Source organism: Hippoglossus stenolepis, chromosome 6 (assembly GCF_022539355.2).
Source record: "Hippoglossus stenolepis isolate QCI-W04-F060 chromosome 6, HSTE1.2, whole genome shotgun sequence".
Taxonomy (NCBI): Eukaryota; Metazoa; Chordata; class Actinopteri; order Pleuronectiformes; family Pleuronectidae; genus Hippoglossus; species Hippoglossus stenolepis.
In genome coordinates this window covers 14,476,378-14,494,179 of record NC_061488.1, presented here as the reverse complement: position 1 = coordinate 14,494,179, position 17,802 = coordinate 14,476,378, and the positions used below count along the sequence as shown (strand labels likewise).

Below are 17,802 nucleotides of genomic sequence, written 5' to 3'. Positions count from 1 at the left end.
TAAATGTGAGTGTAAAAGGTTGCTAGACTCTGAATGTTGGCCCTGCGACACACTGGCGACCTGTCCAGGGTGCTCTCCGCCTCTCGTCCAATATCAGCGGGGATTGGCTCCAGCTGACCGTCAAAGGATAAGCGGTATAGATAATGGATGGATCATTAAACATGTCTGTGGTGAGTTTATTAGCATTCCCATCCGTCTATTAAAATCCTAACTGTAAAACTATGTGGTATCACTTTGACAAGTAGGTGTGGATGTGTGCTGCCAAAGCCTTTTGACAAAAAAGGTTGATTTTGAAGGATAAGCCTCAAATTTTTGTCCATGTCAATAAATCCCACAAAAAAAGCAAAATCAACAATACAAAACAAGAAGCCTGGTCTAGGGATTTTCTCCGTGCCACGAAACAATTAGAAACACATTAGAAACACATTAGTGATCCACACTGCTGCACCTGGTCTCATCATTTGTTCTAGTCAACATGGACACTAGCTTCTTTTGACTCGATCCCAGGGATATTGTTCTGCTGCTTTAAATACTCACTGGAGCTGAAAACAAACCAAACAGTCTTTATTCCCGTCTGAGTAACAGCTCATAATAACTACACAGCACTCAGCTGTTTCAGAAAAATATTCTGCCTCTTTCAAAAAGAAAACTATACATTAATGAGCTGCTTTTAGAGATTCATGTCTTCATTAGGAACCAATGTATTAGACACTCCCTAACTGGAGGAGCCTGGGATCAAACCACCAGCCTTCTGGTTAGTGGACGACCCTCTCAATCCACAGACGCCCTGTACAAAAGATGTACTTTGTAATAGGAATGTATGTATTTCCCCTTTTTGTTGGAACTTAACCAGAGAAAATAGAACTTATTAAGCGACAAACAAACACACGAAATTCATTGAGTAGAAAAATGCACAGTATCCCCTATTATACCCTTTTTAACTTAACTCAAAGATAAGAATCTGCCCCTGCATGTTCTCATGTAGATTGAATACAGTATGAATTTATTTTGTCATCACTCATATCATTAATAAACTTGGATGGAGTTTTATACTCCTTTACAGAGGTTGCATACAGGGTTAAGACATTAGGGGAATATTGGTGAGCTGTGAATCCAGATGTGTCTGAAATGCATCTGTGTGCATGGCCTTTGTAAATCTTCACAGTGGAAAACGTGTGACCGGTGTTACCGTGGTACGATTTTGGAATTGACAGAAGAACAGGTGAGAAAACTTTGAGCCATCATTTAATGATGTCAAAATAAACCAATACAACTGCACAAACTTCAAGTGAGATAAATATTGAAATTCTCAATCTTGCGGAGAGTTGGTCACCAGGTCATCTCTGCGCAGGAACACACTGACCTGACAGAAAGAAGCATCTACTCCAGCATTTCAGAACACATCAGCAGCAGGTCTCCTCAGTGATATGTGAGGGCCACGGCCATAGAGCACCAATACAGCCTCTGTCCATGTGACACTATCCCATCCTTTTTGTTGTATGTGTTGATATGGCTTTGCTTATATCCAAAGGATTAAAAAAATCACCTTTATGAAATTCTACATTGATCTTCAGCAAGTGAGTAAAATTTGTCATATTCAACTAATAGAAAAAAAAGAAGATCTCCCTTCACAAATTGATTTGCAGTGATGAGTCTCAAGTATAAAAAATAAGGAGAAATACAATGCGGTCTAGTTAAAATGAAAATAACTTTGCAGACAGCATCGTGGCTACTGAGTTCATGAAACTCATGCTAACTAACCCCAGACCCAAAATGATTCGTTATATACATGAAATCTTCTCACACAAATTCTAAATTAAAATGAAATATAATGCAAATATTGAATAAAGCAAGGTGAGACTGACTTAGAGCGAAGAGAAGATGGAACACAATCAAAAGTGAGTGGAATTTACATTTCAGCTGTGAAGCTGTGTGATGCAGTAATAAATTTGATAAAATCCGTTTTGGTCCATGTGCAGGTGACAGACAGAATATAAAGGTGTCAAGAGACGTCAGAGGGGCTTTACCTGCCAGCCCATCCGCGGGTTCAATTCCACAAAACTCCCCCACTTACCACTTCCTCGCAGTATGCTCTGCATTTTAAAACACTTTAAGACAAAAGTGATGATAGTAGTAAGTCCCCAGATTGTGGAATTCATGTCCTGCATGCTGCATGGCCACAAACTCAGTCCTTAGAAACACCTACTTTCCTATTCGCTCTCTGCAAACAAGTCATACCAGCCCCGACGTCCTGGTGATTCCCCCCCAACACCTGCAGGGAAAAAGAAAAATAATCATCAATATCTGTATGGCGATCTATCGCTGTGAATACAGTGTCACCATAACTGTCAGAAGGGTTCAATCATAAGTGGCTTCCTTTACATGAAAATCTAGTTGCATTTACTTAATTACATTTATAAATTGATAAATAAACCTTTAGGAGTCAAAGTTAAAAAAGAATGATGCATACTTTTACACATATGTAAAATATTTTTTTTACATCCAACTTATACGATGATGTCTAAGTTTTTACTTGGCCTATCAACACCAAACACAAACTAGCACAGAGTTTCACGTCAGCACTTTCAACTGAACTTGAAACCAGCGCTCCACGTGTCTCTGTCTTTACAATGTGACGTCTTGAGCCAGACATGTGACTTGATCGAAGCGGCGTGATATCACACAGCAGTTTTCTATGCAATTTATTAAATAATCATGGAGCTTCACTCTGGACAAATATGATGATAATCCACATAAGTTTCAGGGTAATTAGAATGTGCCATATTGGGATATTAACTATATCGCTACTGTATTGATATATGGAATATAAGTAACGCTGTTGCAGTGCTGCAGAGAATTTGGCTCCAGACAAGAAAACAACTTGGTGGTTGTGTAAATGTGGTCAAATCACATTAGGTCTAATGAATCAAATGTTTTGGTTTGTCTGTTGCTGCAATTAACAATATCATGATATTGGTTTAAGGTATTATGGCTCCTGCTCACTGTGGACCGCAGTCAATCATTTCATAGAAGGACACCTTATGATGCAACAATGAGAATAAAGAGTCTGTGTGCTGACCTGCAGGGCCTGGCGCTTTAGTAGAGCCCGATCTCCCTCAGGTTAATCTTGATGATGACGTCAGTGACGGCGTCAAACACAAACTGCACGTTCTTGGTGTCCGTGGCACAAGTGAAGTGGGAGTAGATCTCCTTGGTGTCCTTTCTTTTATTCAAGTCTTCGAACTGGCACTGGATATAAGTTGCTGTCTCTTCATACGCGCTCCCACCTATATTAAAGAAAGGTCAGTTATAAAAAAAGAAATTGGTCAGAATTTGTACGGAAAACTAGAAATACTGTAGTTGTACGCCTCCACCAACCAGTACATTTATTTTCCAAATTCATATATGGTCACTATGACCTTTACCTTTAACCAATAAAATATATTTAGCTAATACAGTCTAGTGAACATGTGTTCCAAATTTGAAAGAATTCCCTTGAAGTCTTCCTGCGATATTACATTCACAAGGAAAAACATGTGTCCACCAAAATCTGATCAGTTCATCTTTGAGACCAAATGAATATTTGCACAAAATTTGAAGACATTTCCTCCAAAGCTTCTTGAGATATCACGTCCACGACAGACAGACGAATGGACGGACAACCTGAAAACATAATGCCAGCGGCCACTGTCTGTTGTCCTCTGGAAAACATCTTATTTTCAACAATGTGCGTTCAACGCACAAGAACCCATTTTCTTTCAGTTTTATTCCAGTGAAAGTCAGGTGGTGACAATATTTGCTATTATTCATTTGATCAGATTATTGTTTATTCTTCTGTGGGACACAAATGGCGCTTCAGGCTCATGTTTTGATCATAAGTGGAAAAATAAAACTGACAGCAAAGCATTTGAAATAGAAACAGAGGCGCCCGGAATTATTGACGACCTTTCAAGAGCTGAGATCGGCTGTTAAATTATGACTGCATCTATTGTGTGCAAGCACCAGCGATGTTCACTGACATGTTGGAGTCAACGAGCCGAGACACTCCGTTCAGTTGTGTAGCAGATTGATGAAGATAAAACCGTCAGCATTCACCATGGACATTAGAGCAGTCTGGGTTAAATACACCGACAAATGTCAAACAGCAGAAATAGTAAATAGTTGTTAATCTGTGAGTGATGGTATGTCAAGATAAATCTTGTTCACTTTTGAGCCACCTAATTGGATTGGCTCCATGGTGGATCAGTTCACATGTGATAAAACAGCTACAGGGAAACACAGTCAGTGTAAAACACACATACACACACACACATAATGAAGAGAAGTTTTAAATTCAAAGCTTGTTTATAATATACCAACAACTCAGTAAACTGGCTTTTACTACATAAACTAAATCAGATATGTAAAATAAATCAAGAGCATGAATATACAGATCCAACTATTCAGCTGATAGATAAATACATATTTCCTCAGATACCAGCAGCCGAGGAGTGACTCACCAGAGAACTCGGGGTAGCAGATAGTGAGCGGACTCCTGCTGATCTTCTCCTCAAACAGGTCCTTCTTGTTGAGGAAGAGGATGATGGAGGTGAGCGTGAACCACTTGTTGTTGCAGATGGAGTCAAAAAGCTTCATGCTCTCATGCATCCGGTTCTGAGGAGGGAGCAGATGTGAACTTACCCATTATGGTGCCATTGGAAAATCATAAGTGAAATTAATGTATAAATATAATGACTGAATTCCAGATAGATAGATAGATAGATAGATAGATAGATAGATAGATAGATAGATGTGCTCTGCTCAATGAAATACAATTATTATTTTTATTAGTAAAATGCTAATGAACCTCTCATGGAAAACATAACTAGCAACTATTTGTGATATATATATATATTCATATATATATGAAGCTAAACACTACAGTCTATCATCATCATCATTTACCATCTCCTCATCCTCAGCCAAGACGAGGTCGTAGTCACTGAGCGCGACACAGAAAATGATGGAGGTTACTCCCTCAAAGCAGTGGATCCACTTCTTCCTCTCTGAGCGCTGACCCCCGACATCAAACATCCTGAGGACAGAGAGAGAGAGAGAGAGAGAGAGAGAGAGAGAGAGAGAGAGAGAGAGAGAGAAAGACTGCATGAATAAATGCACAGTGAATGTGCTCATTTTAATTTTACTGATTTATGAGGATGAGTGTGCAAATCTAGGGCAAGAGCACACACACACACACAGGCGGCATGCTGGTGACCTCACTCTGTAATCTCATGTTTGTGTCTGCTGCCTCTGTCTCCACCTGAGGCCGTCGGAGGTGAACTGAATCTACACTGAGCTGTTTAACTGACAGAGAAATGAAATGGAAGAGCGCTGCAAGCTTCAACACCAATCCAGTAATTACACACTCCCAGATCCAGAGCAGTTTTTTTATGGGGCTGCAAAGGCAGGCCAGGGAGGCTATTACAGTTCATGTTTCACCAATATTTATAAGTACAGGAGCTCGGCAAAATAATGTAAAAGGACTGAAGCTCTGTAATCACATTAACTGCTTCAAAGGTGGGTCACACTGGGCTGAATGCCAGACAGCAGCATTGGGGAGTTATACAAGAGGTTCGATAATCAGGGAACAGAGCTCCAAACAAGCAAAACATCTGCAACCAACATGCTGATGCCACAAACAAAACCATATTTTATCATATTTAATTATTATATAAGAAATTTCCTTCGATAAACATAGACAAAACAAGCTAAAGAGAAACAGACACTGCAAACACTAGGAAGTCGATGTAGATAATGACCATGCATTCTAAACATTCACTATGTAACTTCGGCTGCTATGGGGTCTCTCAATCAATCAGGGTGGGATCATGGGAATTGTGTTTTTCACCACTGTTGCCGATGAAAAGCTAGATGAAGTGACTCAGACACAAATCATGGTCCCGATGTAATGTATTCAAAGAATAATCACTCCATACAAATACAAACAGTGGAAGGAAAAAACAGCTAACAGGCTAACTGGCTAACTGTGTGTTTTACCTCCATCATACGTCGTTTGCCACAGAAGTTATAGCAGAGACGCAAAAAGCCACGGGTGATGTGGATATGACACAATTAAAAGGCGACCAACATGAAAAGTTTCGTTGTCTGGGAATAAAATTGGGGGGTTTTCTGAATTTGAACATAATCATTGGATGATTTAAAAACCAAAGTCAATGAAATATATAACACAGGTCTGAAGAATTGCTACATATTAAATCTTTAAAAGGACCTGCTTCTGCAATTTGTAAAGAAAAATTGATTCACTCTTTTTTCATGATAATTCACTTTAAAATAAAGAAAAAGTTCTGTCGCAGGAAAACAAATACTTCTCATCATTCGTAAAATAAAATCTTTTTTTACAAAGGGATGTCTCCTTGCAGCTTGGAATCCTAATTTTCATGGGACGAGTAAAAACATAAATTATTTTGTGAAGCTGAATTTAGCCGCTCAGTGTCCCCACTAATAATCTCACACCTTTTAAATCCTATGGTTAAGATCACCGGGTTGGGAATCAGTGTTAAGCTTGTAATGACATTTAGTTCTGACCAATAAAAGAAATCAACTCAGGTCCTCACTGCTCATAAAAGCTTAATAAGTTATTTTGATGGCACAAACACAGCCCACCTCAGGCCAGGCTCCTTGGTAAGAAGTCAAATTGAAGTTTGTACTAACTTGAAGTAAAGATCTTTGAAGGTGAAGTGGGTTTCCACGATGCCAGTGGTCTTCACGCGTGTGCGCAACACATCCTGCTGAGTCGGGACATAGGTTGACTGGCAGATCCTGTCCAAGTCGTTCAAGTAGCTGAGAGACACAAAATACAGATGTATGAAGATGATCCCACAAGCAAATGTGCACACAAAAAAAACCCCATTATCTGGGGTTTTCCTACCATCCACCTATCCATCCATCCATTACCTATACAGCGTATCCTTTGAGGGTCGCAGGGGGGGGCTGAAGCCAATCCCCCCCTAACATTGGCTGCGAGGCAGGATACACACTGGACAGGTTGCTAATGTATCACAGGGCCTTTATACAGTAACAAACAACCATTCACACTCACACCTACTGTCAATTTAGATTCTCCAATAAACCTAACCCCAATCTGCATGTTTTGTTCCTGTGGGAGGAAACTTGAGTATCTGAGGCAAACCCACGCACTCCTGGGGAGAACATGCAAACTCCACACAGAAAGACCCCAGCTAAACCGGGATGTGAATTTGGAACAGTGCTGACAACACTGCTAACCACTGCCATGTTTTCCAGACTTTCAGTATGAAAAATGACAAAATATTTTTTTTTCACATTTATGTCTGGAGAAGAAGTGGGGAGCTTGTTCTGCAGACACTCATCCGAGGACTTCACAGAATGATACTAAATAAGGGCTTATATTTTGGTGCATGATAAACACTGGCTCCTTGCGGGTTGAGCAAAAACAGACTAACTCCACTGGTTCCTCTTTTCTCATAGTGTGGCGCAGCGAGAGCCATGACAGCTCGGCTGTTTTCAAAACAAAGAAGACGTCCGTCACACCTTCGCATTAGGCTGCTTTTTCTTTCATGTCGAGCGTACAGAAGCAGAAATCCTTGTGTCTGTGTCTAATAAGTCCTGTAAAACCCAGTACAATATTTAATGGCCGTGGTGTCTGAAGAGCAGCAAGTGTCTTCTTTCCAGTTCTCCTTCTTAAGGAATGCACAACAAGGACTGTGCAACAAGCTGACACAGGATCATGGAGAACAAGACACATCTTGCCTCCCTTTGGGTTCTAGGGAAAATATTACAGACAGCGAGGAGGAAAAACACTCCTCGTCAAAGAGGTCGCCCTCCTTGTGACAGTATCACAATAATAAAACAAATAACACACATTATGTGTGAGCTTGGAGATGGATGATGCACTATCATCGAAGCAGTTTCATACAGGGCTAATTAGTTGAGTATTTTTCCACCGTGTATTATCCAGAAAACTGGACTTGATTCATTTACAATTCTTGAGAAATCTGACTTGGAATCAGGTGGTGAAATGATCTCATCCCTCTTGGGGCTCTCCAAACAGTACTCCATTGATTTAGCAATCCACTCTTACAACACATGATATAACATCTAAACAAATAGAAAACCCCCCCAAAAGGATTGAAATTTAGGTGCAACCGAATACTGTTCCATGCATTTTTTCTTCCTTGCCAAAACCCGCAGCCTACATTACCCAGAATGCAACTCAACCAGAGCGTTTGCTACGCTTAAGCAGAGATGAGTAGCACTCTACAGAGGTCTGGTAAACTCACTTCTTTCTAAACTCCTCAGATATCTTTTTTTATTCAAACTTGCAGTCTTCAGCCCCAACAGACACTGACTCGAGTGGCCGAGTTCCCTTTTTAGTCAAAATAAACAACAGCTGGATACCATGTTAAATATGCAGATGTTTCTTCTTACTGAATGATTTAATACGTCTGTAGTTACTTCTATGAAACCTGTAGGGGTGTGTGTGTAGAGAAGTGCTCACTATGCAGCAGAATCGTTGAGCTGATACTCTCGTGACCGATCAAAGCAGGCCTGAACACCCCCATCCTTCCACAGCTTCAAAATGACGGCGGTCAGCTCGGCCGACATCACCCCTTCCTCCGCGGAGCTCGCCAGGGCAAACAGTTGGCGAGCATCGTCCTGGAAACAAAGACAATAATAGCTCTCATTGTAAAACTGTTCCTGTGCTGAGTCATATCATGAATGAGGGTGCAGCTCTTCGAAAGTCACATGTTAATGTCGAGTGTAGCTCGCTTACCCCCCGTGTGGCATCCCCAAATTCGATCTTTAACCGGCCCATCGCCCTGATGATGGCCATGATGGACTGGATGGTGTTACTGTACACAACCACTTTGTACTGCTTGCACTCCTCCTCTGAGTAGCCATCTTCATGAATGATTCTGACACAGAGATAAGAATCCAAGTCGGCTTTCAGAGTCCAGATAAATATTTGACAGTGGGAACAATGGCTTGAACAAATGTGGGGCAAATTACAGATTTGAAACATTTCACTGTCATTAGCGCTGGGATAGGAGCATCAGTGAGCATGCAGCGTGCCTAATGTGGGAACCGGGGGAGTCTATTCAGGTTCTGCCAGGCTACAGTTGGCCTCTGTGGTCATTGTTTGACATGTTAGAAAAACAGAGCCTCCCCCTCTTCATGAGCCGAGCAGAACGAGGCTCCGACTCCACAAAGATGAGCCCTGTTTGTAATCACAGCTCTCCTCTCACTATTAACCTCTGACATCAGGGCGGCAGCTGAGACAAGGAGCGAGCAGCGCCTGTCTTTTATCAGCTTGCAGGATGTAGGAGTTTGATATAACGTCATGTGCACTGTAACTTACTTCATCTGCTTTACTATGGTGCTTTTCCCAGATTCCCCAGCTCCTGAAAAGGAAGGACAGTGGATATATGAGGCAACATACAACAAACATGCTACCACATAATACCCCAGGTTCTCCTCTCACACGGACGATCACGAAGCAGCTTTTCATCAGGGCTGAACTTAATCTGATCTCATCTAATCATACAGAGTGCAGTGTGTGTTTATGTCAAAACACTCAACAAACACACACCTTGTGATGAATTTCAATGGCAGACATTTAAGTGGAGCCTGAGGGAACGTATACAGTCAGGAGGTACTCCCCTGTGTAGTAGTGTGATGTTGCACTATATTATGAACTGGACGTACGTTTTACATTTTTACTCTTTCATTAATAGTTATCATCTTCTGATCCTGGTTCTCCTCTAATTCAAATGTTTTAATTCGCTTTCTATGAAGTTTGCATCAGAAATGAGAAGGATACTGTCCAAAACCATGAAAAGATTTCTCCAGACATATTTTTTCATAAACTTTAGCTTGCTAACCCACTGGTTAGGAATTTCTAACCAGCGCAAAAGGCCTGACACTCATATAGTAGCATGTGTTTGTTTCAGAAATTGCAGTTCATTTACCAATCACATTTTGATTTACAGTGTGTGGAACCAAAAATTATGGCCCAGGCCTTCCTGAAGGCCAGGGTGCCATCCACGAAGGATGCAAAGAAGGATGAAAATTGAGCAGGAGGCTAGCTCCAATCTTTGATGGCTGTTAAGCTAGATTGCAAGCGACCAAATAAGCATAAGTCTAATGCAGATCTTTTAAAATATATTTCAGCTGCTAGCTTACTGCTAATGTGTAAATCCTACATGCATTTAATGGGAGGCTGCAGTCATCCCTCTTCATGCAGCTAAAAATCTCTGACTAAAAAAAGTGTTCAGCCCCCACAGCCGTACTATTACTGGAAAGATCAGATTTCAAATTAATTGTCAGTCATTTTCGTTTGCAGACAGACAAACATGTTCAAACACTTTCCCGGTTAGTCCCTAACCCCGTCACTGCACAGTGCAGATTGGGATCCACTGTATTGCATGTTGCAGAGATGAACTATATGAAGAGAGAAAGTGCCCTTTTTCTGGGGTGTTTTTTTTTTTTATAAATAGAACATATCAGGTCGAGAGATTGGTGCTCCCGGGCGATGTTCTCTACCCTCCCTCCCTCCCACCTAATTTCCTGCCAGCAGCTAGCACTGTGTGGACACAACGCGCACACACACACACACACACACACACACACACACACACACACACACACACACACACACACACACACACACACACACACACACACACACACACACACACACACACACACACACACACACACACACACACACACACACACACACAGTGAGAGTCAGTGTGATGAGTTACTTTGAGGCCACACCAAAATCCTAATTAAACAGTTCTTATTTGTTGGATAGGTCAATTGATGCAACACACACACTCCAGGCGAGAGACCAGTATCGATATTAGGTTACATATAAAAGAATTAACGCGCCATTGAGGTCGGTCTTTTTGGAATAAAGCCTATTTATCTAATTATTTGCAAAAATTGCCCTTTATGAATTTGGGCCCCTGCTCCTCAAACATCCTCTGCACGTCCCTGACCTTTACAGTATTTCTACGACAGTCAGCCAAACAGGAAACAGTTGTCACGCTCAGGCCGAGCCCGTGTTTTTCCACTGTAGAGACAATCTCAGACATCAAGCTGTTCTGGGTGTAGAGAGCAGAGGGGCTATATAAAAACTGCATATGATTCAAATATACCCCCCTCTAAATATTCAATAGCTGTGTCTCTGACCCAGACCCAACTGTACCGTACAGAGGATACTATCACTCTATGTTCATAACAACTATCTCATTACAATTGAGGTTATGTAGATGTGTATGACAAACGAACAATAAAAAACAACCCTATTGAAAAACCTCCTGTTTATTGATAAGAAAGATTCTGTTTATTTTAAGCTCTTCTTTCCTCTTTTAAAAGGTGTTGGAACATTTTAAATACTGAAAAATCTGCAAAACAAACAGCAAAATCTCAATAAATTTATCGACAACCACTTAATTGCAGCGACCTAACTTAATTTATTGTGTAGATTATAAATGCAACAAGTTCAAGTCCAAAAATAATAGACTTCCATCCATTATCTATACTGCTTATCCTTTTATGACATTGGGCAAGAGGCAGGGTGCAGATCCACAGATTTTCAGACTAATGGCAGCCATGAGAAAAAAGCTTTTTGGGCTGCAGTACCATAGTTGGCATAAAATAAATAAAATGGCGGTGACTCACTGTGGAATGATATATTTTAAATAGCTGTGGTTTAATTAAAGAGGCATACAAATGCATATGTACATTAGCTGTCAAACTAATGATTTCCATAAACATCTGAGTTGAGTTTACACTGGCAGTAGAGCCTTAATTTAACCGCAGTAATCATCAGGAACTGGTATTTAAAATATGGATACCTGCTTCTGTTTTAAAACCAACCAGAAGTAAACCTGAGATTATTTCAAAATAAGGGCACAGATTTTCTAAGAACTTGTATTCCCCCAAAAGGTGGTGAGACACATGTACTCAGCGACTCAGGAATCCTTAGCAGATGAATTTTGTCAAGGAGGCTTATAGTAGAGTAATGTGTTCAGATGGCCGGCCAACAAGAATTAATTCCCTGAATTCTTGGGTTAAGCTGTCACCAGCAAAAAGAGACTTAGGCTCGCTCACACAGACAGGGAGGAGAGGACAAATTGTAATGGTTCCCCCTCCACTGGCCCATCAGCCACCAGTTCTCTCATTCATGGCATTTTTTGGCTGATAATCAACTGTGTCCCGCTGCCAGTTCACAAACCAAATTTACACAAGCATTCAGAGACTTGTCCAAACCCACACACGAGTTCAAGCCTCGGTTAACAGGAATCTCAAATTCACTTTTATTTTTTATATTTCTGAATCACTGGTTGTGGTTAAACAGGAGAACATTTTCATTGGAAGGGTGCATTGCTCTCCTGCTTTGTGGTTGTGCATAAAGAACGGCAGCTGAACTCCTCTTTGTTTTCCCCCATAACTCTCTCACTCCTGCACAGACAGGGAGTGGTGGGCACTGCCTGGAAAAATCCCCCTTAAACTCTGTGGTGGGGACTTGAAAATGACTACATGGATGTTTCCATACATTGAGATTTTAGCCTGCATTGTGACGTTATACCACCACACCAGTCAGACTGAAGTAAATCTAAAAAATCGAAATTTATCTGAAACCATGTCGATCCAACAACCACATCTGTGTCTACACTAACTATCTATTTCAGGTTTCACTTCTGTCATTACACTCTTGGCTAAACTACTTAAAATAGCTCATCTTCCACACAACAAAACAAAACAATGCAAATTTGCTGCAATACACCAACAAAACAGTTGAAACACATTAGATGAGAAAATAAAATAAAAGCTGTGGATACTAGAGGCTCTGAAATGGTACGGATGATTTACTGGCCTGGTTTTGTTCTGCCATATCTTCTATAGATTAAGGTAAATCCCAGTAAACATAAACTCTCTGATGGGAAAGTTTCATTTTAAATTCAAGATTTAATTCGAGAACAAAAGCAAGAATAAATGAAGAATAAATGAATCCCATATCTGGAGATTTGCTAAAACATGGAAATGATAATACACTAAAGATCCTGTATTTAAATCAGTTAATTGGGATTCATTTGGAAGAATGACTTTGAATCTCTCAACTGAATTTTAAACATTTGTACGTTTTAGAGCACGGCAGCTCATTAACTAATTATATAATTCTATGATGTAAAAAAAAAAATCATAAAACACTGCCTCAGTAACAAATCAGAGACACAATCTGAGTCACACGGACACAGCTCATCATTTCATGGTACAAGTGAATTGATTCGTCAGTTTGATACACCGGTTTTATCAACACCATCAAACTGTTAGAAAATATGTCTGTCTTGTGGAAACTTTTCACCGATGACCCATCACACAGGAAGACGTGCTTCACGAATGACTATTATGAGGATTTCCTGCCCATAGCTAAATCAAAAGCTGCGTCTGTACTCTGAATCATCTATATAATGAAATACTTTGCATGACTATTAACTCTGGTCACATATATCAGGCCATCATTAATCAGACTTACAACATGATATATACAACTCGGGCATGTTACAGGAAAGTGAGGACTCAATAAAACTGAGTGGAGAGTTTTTCTGAAAACTGAAGCATGTCAATACCACCAGATGAGTATCTTCATCATATCACTTGTTTGACATCAAGTGTCGTTTTTTTTACATTTACACGTGAATGTCTCAATCAAAAGGGCCTGAACTTTGCAGTACAACAATGCATCAGTATAATCAAGTTCACATCAACACATTACTGCAAATGCTGTGTGGACTACTTTTATTAGAGATATTCACCAAAGGGTTTTTCCCTTCACGATACCGATTCCGAGACCTGGACTTTAACGGGCACTAATCTGAAAAACAACAACTGACCCTGTATGGAAGTGAGGATTGCTGTTGTTGTGTATGACCTGGCTCAGGTTAAACCCTTGCCACGTACCCCTGGACTTGCACATGGTAGATATTGCCGTTTTCATTGTGAGACTTTCCAGCATGAATTATTGCCAAGAGGCTAACATGTTTGCTAGCTCTGGCTAACGCTTCTCTACTGGAAATCACCTCTTCTTCATGCCTCTCTAAAAACAGTACTTGCCAGTGGCAGTGCAGCGTAAAAGGTAACTGCAGTTTTATCTGAGTGAAAAATATACTTTAAAGTGGTAGTATCTGATCGGTACATAGATTTGTGTATCCACCGATGGCATTTTGTCCATATGAGAGGCTGTTCTGATGCTGGTATCATAACATCTGTTTTTGTGGTTATTTCAACATCATATTTTCTACATACTAAAATGCCTTTTATTTATATATTTTTATTAGATTTTAATTTTAGAATATTGGGATTAAGAGTAAGTTTTAGTTAATGCTAAATATCTAATCAATATTAACAATAGATAGTTGTACTGATGAACGGAGAATTATCATCCTCGGCTCTACACAGCGTTTTAACATCTTTAAGGTCATTGTTTTGTTTTTTTATGACTCATCCCTTTTACTGTTCTGCTTCACCCTCACAGTTCTCATTAGAGTGTATTACAGCTGCAGGCCGCTCTTCAACGTTAGTGACAAACTGCAGAACACAGTGTAGGATTGAGCAGCTAAATTTCCAGTTATTTCCCTCAGGAGACGTTGGAGAAAATAACAGAACTAAAAGAGAGTGAATATTGGCTTTAGATGCAATAGATTGCCAGAAACAACCCCAGATAAAGGTTCATGCTGCAACAATCATGCTTGAGGTGTAAATGGGTTTCCTGGCAAGTTCCCCACTGTTTCATAAGGTCCCCAAGTGGCGGAAAAAAACATCTTAAACCAATAATCATGATTTATGATTTAACAGAACATACCACGATAAATACTGACCACAAAGCTCCTTAAAATAAATCTGAGGGGATAGTGAAAAGAAATGCTAGAGATTGTTGAGGAAACTTTCCCCAAACGTTCCTGTAAAAGTTCTTCACTGGAGATAACGTCACTGCTCACAAAGCGTGACCACACAATGGCCTTGGGGGTCATAAAGTAGGAAACAAATCTGGGAACTACTGGTGGACACACAAACACATGTCCAGCTATAAAATAGGATGTGGAGTTAAATCACTTCTTGTAAACTGGCACGAGAGATTTACAGTCAGGGAGCAAATGTTGAGTGGTGCAGGACTGGGGTCATTTGGTCCACACTCACGTTGCCAGCACCACTGAGAGTCTCACTAATATCCACCAAACCAACAGAGAATCTACAGACAGGCAGTGATCCTGACGAGCTGGTGCAGACATCATGACTCTGAACCTTAACAGGATTTCAAGTAGCTGAAGTTTTGTTCCAGTGAGACAAACTGAAATGAACAGACCAGTCCTCAATGGAAAAACTTTCTAAAGTTAGTTAAATTAAATCACTACAAGTACAGCCAATGAGGAATAATACACATCACAGCTAAAGCCTGACTCATTTATCAGTTGGCCAATAAAATCAGATGATATGAGCCTTTCACAGACATGTCTGTGCTTATGCTTAAACTGTAAAATACCAAGCCTCAATTTATACCTGTTTAACATCAGTCTCAGTCATCAGCCTCTTTTCCACTGGTCGAAAAAAAAACACCAACATTTGGCTTTTGTCTGCAATGGGCATGGATACAATCAGCATTCACTCCCGGGTCAAATGACTCTATAGTAGACACAGGTTTTTATCAGCAGTGATAGAAACATGGCACCTAGGTGAAGCACTTATTTCTTCTTCTGCTTTATTTCAGCAGAACAAACACATTTTCTGATGCAATGTTATGACCCGCATTGAACTTAAACGTGAATAGCCATGATTGTTTTGTACTTATTGTTATTTTTACTTGGGTACAATGTGTAGCAGCAAATTTTGCTTCATATCGTGTAAGATGCAACAAGACAGCAAGGTTTCCGAAACGTTAGTGACATCGAAAATGACTTTGCATTGACAATGCAAAGAAACAAATCACTGTTACACGTTGTTCCCAAGATGTAAAAACATGAAGTACAAGAGTGTTCATGGCTATTTAAACACCAACACCCAGAAGCGCAATGCGTGTTGTGTCAGAAAAGGTGCAGCATCAGTGTGTAAACTGTCAAAATAAAGCGGAAGAAGAAGAAATTAGCATGGAGCAAACGCCGACACTGCAGACCCATTTTACCCAGAAGTATAAAGCCGAATGTATCCATTCCAGTGGCATTTAAAAGCCAGATGTTAGTGGGGGGTTTTGACCAGTGGAAAACAGGCTTTATATTTCTTTGTCATGACGGTTTGATAACAACATCTTAGGAATCATAGCCAATTAAAAAAAAATATATATATATATATATATCAGTCGATATATCGGCATCAGACATTTTTAACTATCTGTCTCAACATCGCCCCACAAAAATCTATATCGGTCTAATCCCAGCAACCTGAAAAAAATATCATCTAAATCAGACATGCTGCGACTGACTTTGGTATAACCAGCTTCTCACTTGGGAGATTTCAGATAAAATCTTCACATTTTTCCATTTCTTGTTGTTTAGATCCTAGACTGTGTTGACCCAGACCAGTGCCTGCTGCTGCCAGGTTGTGTATAGAGGCCTGCGTGAGTTACTGCTTAGTGACAACTGTGATGACACACATGTCAACACACAGTCGCCTCAGAGCACGTCCTCCCTACGTCTCAACAATCCATAGGCTACAGGAGAGAAAAGCCCTGTCAGCACCAACATCTGGTTTGCTGCTGCTCGTCAGAGAGGGAATGAGGAGCCACAGCTGCATTACAGGAGGAGGAGGAGGAGGAGTGGATCAACTACAAACTGTAGTGAAAGAGTGCAACAACTTCACGATATAAACTAATGAATGCAGAGACAAGGAGAGAGTGTTGTGGTTCATACCGAGCAGGAGCAGCTTCACTTCTCTGGAGGACTTGTCCCTGTCGTCCCGCAGGTTTCTATCAATCATCTTACTCCTCTCCACTGCAGCTTTGTCCTCGGCGCTGATCGTGCAGCCCATTCTTCTGTCTGTGGCTCTCCGGTGACTTCTCTCGGCGTGTGTGGGTCTGTCTCAGCAGTTCATGAGCTGCGGGGAAACCAACGTGTTTGGCTCGGTGAAGTTTCACAGCCACGGACACAGAGAGTGGGTGGGGTGGGGTGGGGGAGAAAGGCGTTGGCAGTGGAGGCTCGTCGGTCCAACTACAGTCTCACAGCTTCAGTCCACACACTGTCTGTCTGTGTCTATCTGTGTGTCTGTCTGTGTCCGTCTGTGAAGATGATTAAATTCAAGTCTTTACGCAGGAGGAGCGAAAAACCCAAATGCGTCCTTTAAAATCCTTTTCTCCAACTTCTCCAGAGTTTTGTCTCACGCAGAACAACTTTAAAAAAATGTGAATAATAAAACAAATAGACTTAAAGTACAAACTTGTGTTTTAAAAAGCGCTTAATCCAGTGTTTTCAGAGTAAATACACAACCATGCTGCGCAGCCGCGCGCTCATCCAGCTGATCCAGAGGCAAACCAAGAGAACTGCTCTGGGGGGGAAGAGGGAAAATTGATGCGCCCTACGGGGGCTGATGGGAAATGTAGTCCCTTCTAAAAGTGCCAGATGTAGCCTGTCCTGCGCGTGCATGTGCAGCACAGATGTCACACAAAGTGGATGCACTTCTCACAGATCCTCTTAAACTCGTGTGTGATGTAGTATTAGTCACATTCTGCAGGTTTTCTCTGCAGCTCCACGTCCCTGACCTGCAGAC

At 40.8% G+C, this 17,802-nt stretch overlaps 1 protein-coding gene across 1 annotated transcript; it reads right to left on the bottom strand.

Annotated features, from left to right (window-relative positions):
- Positions 1-982: 982 nt before the first annotated feature.
- gnai3 (guanine nucleotide binding protein (G protein), alpha inhibiting activity polypeptide 3) lies at positions 983-17,584 on the bottom strand. Its single transcript, XM_035159104.2, has 9 exons — positions 16,950-17,584; positions 9,398-9,440; positions 8,813-8,954; positions 8,537-8,694; positions 6,712-6,840; positions 4,945-5,074; positions 4,500-4,653; positions 3,080-3,287; positions 983-2,272 (listed from the first exon to the last, which is right to left on the bottom strand). Exons 1-8 carry the CDS (start codon positions 17,065-17,067, stop codon positions 3,097-3,099), a joined length of 1,065 nt encoding a protein of 354 aa, XP_035014995.1. The 5' UTR covers positions 17,068-17,584; the 3' UTR covers positions 983-2,272; positions 3,080-3,096.
- Between the last annotated feature and the right edge of the window lie 218 nt (positions 17,585-17,802).

Bases quoted from the DNA above. Each gene is read 5' to 3' on its own strand.
- gnai3 (XM_035159104.2), bottom strand. From the start codon at position 17,067: ATGGGCTGCACGATCAGCGCCGAGGACAAAGCTGCAGTGGAGAGGAGT. The intron at 9,441-16,949 runs GTATGAACCACA...CTTCCTTTTCAG, and splicing joins AGTGAAGCTGCTCCTGCTCG to GAGCTGGGGAATCTGGGAAA. The intron at 6,841-8,536 runs GTGAGCACTTCT...TGTGTCTCTCAG, and splicing joins CTCAACGATTCTGCTGCATA to CTACTTGAACGACTTGGACA.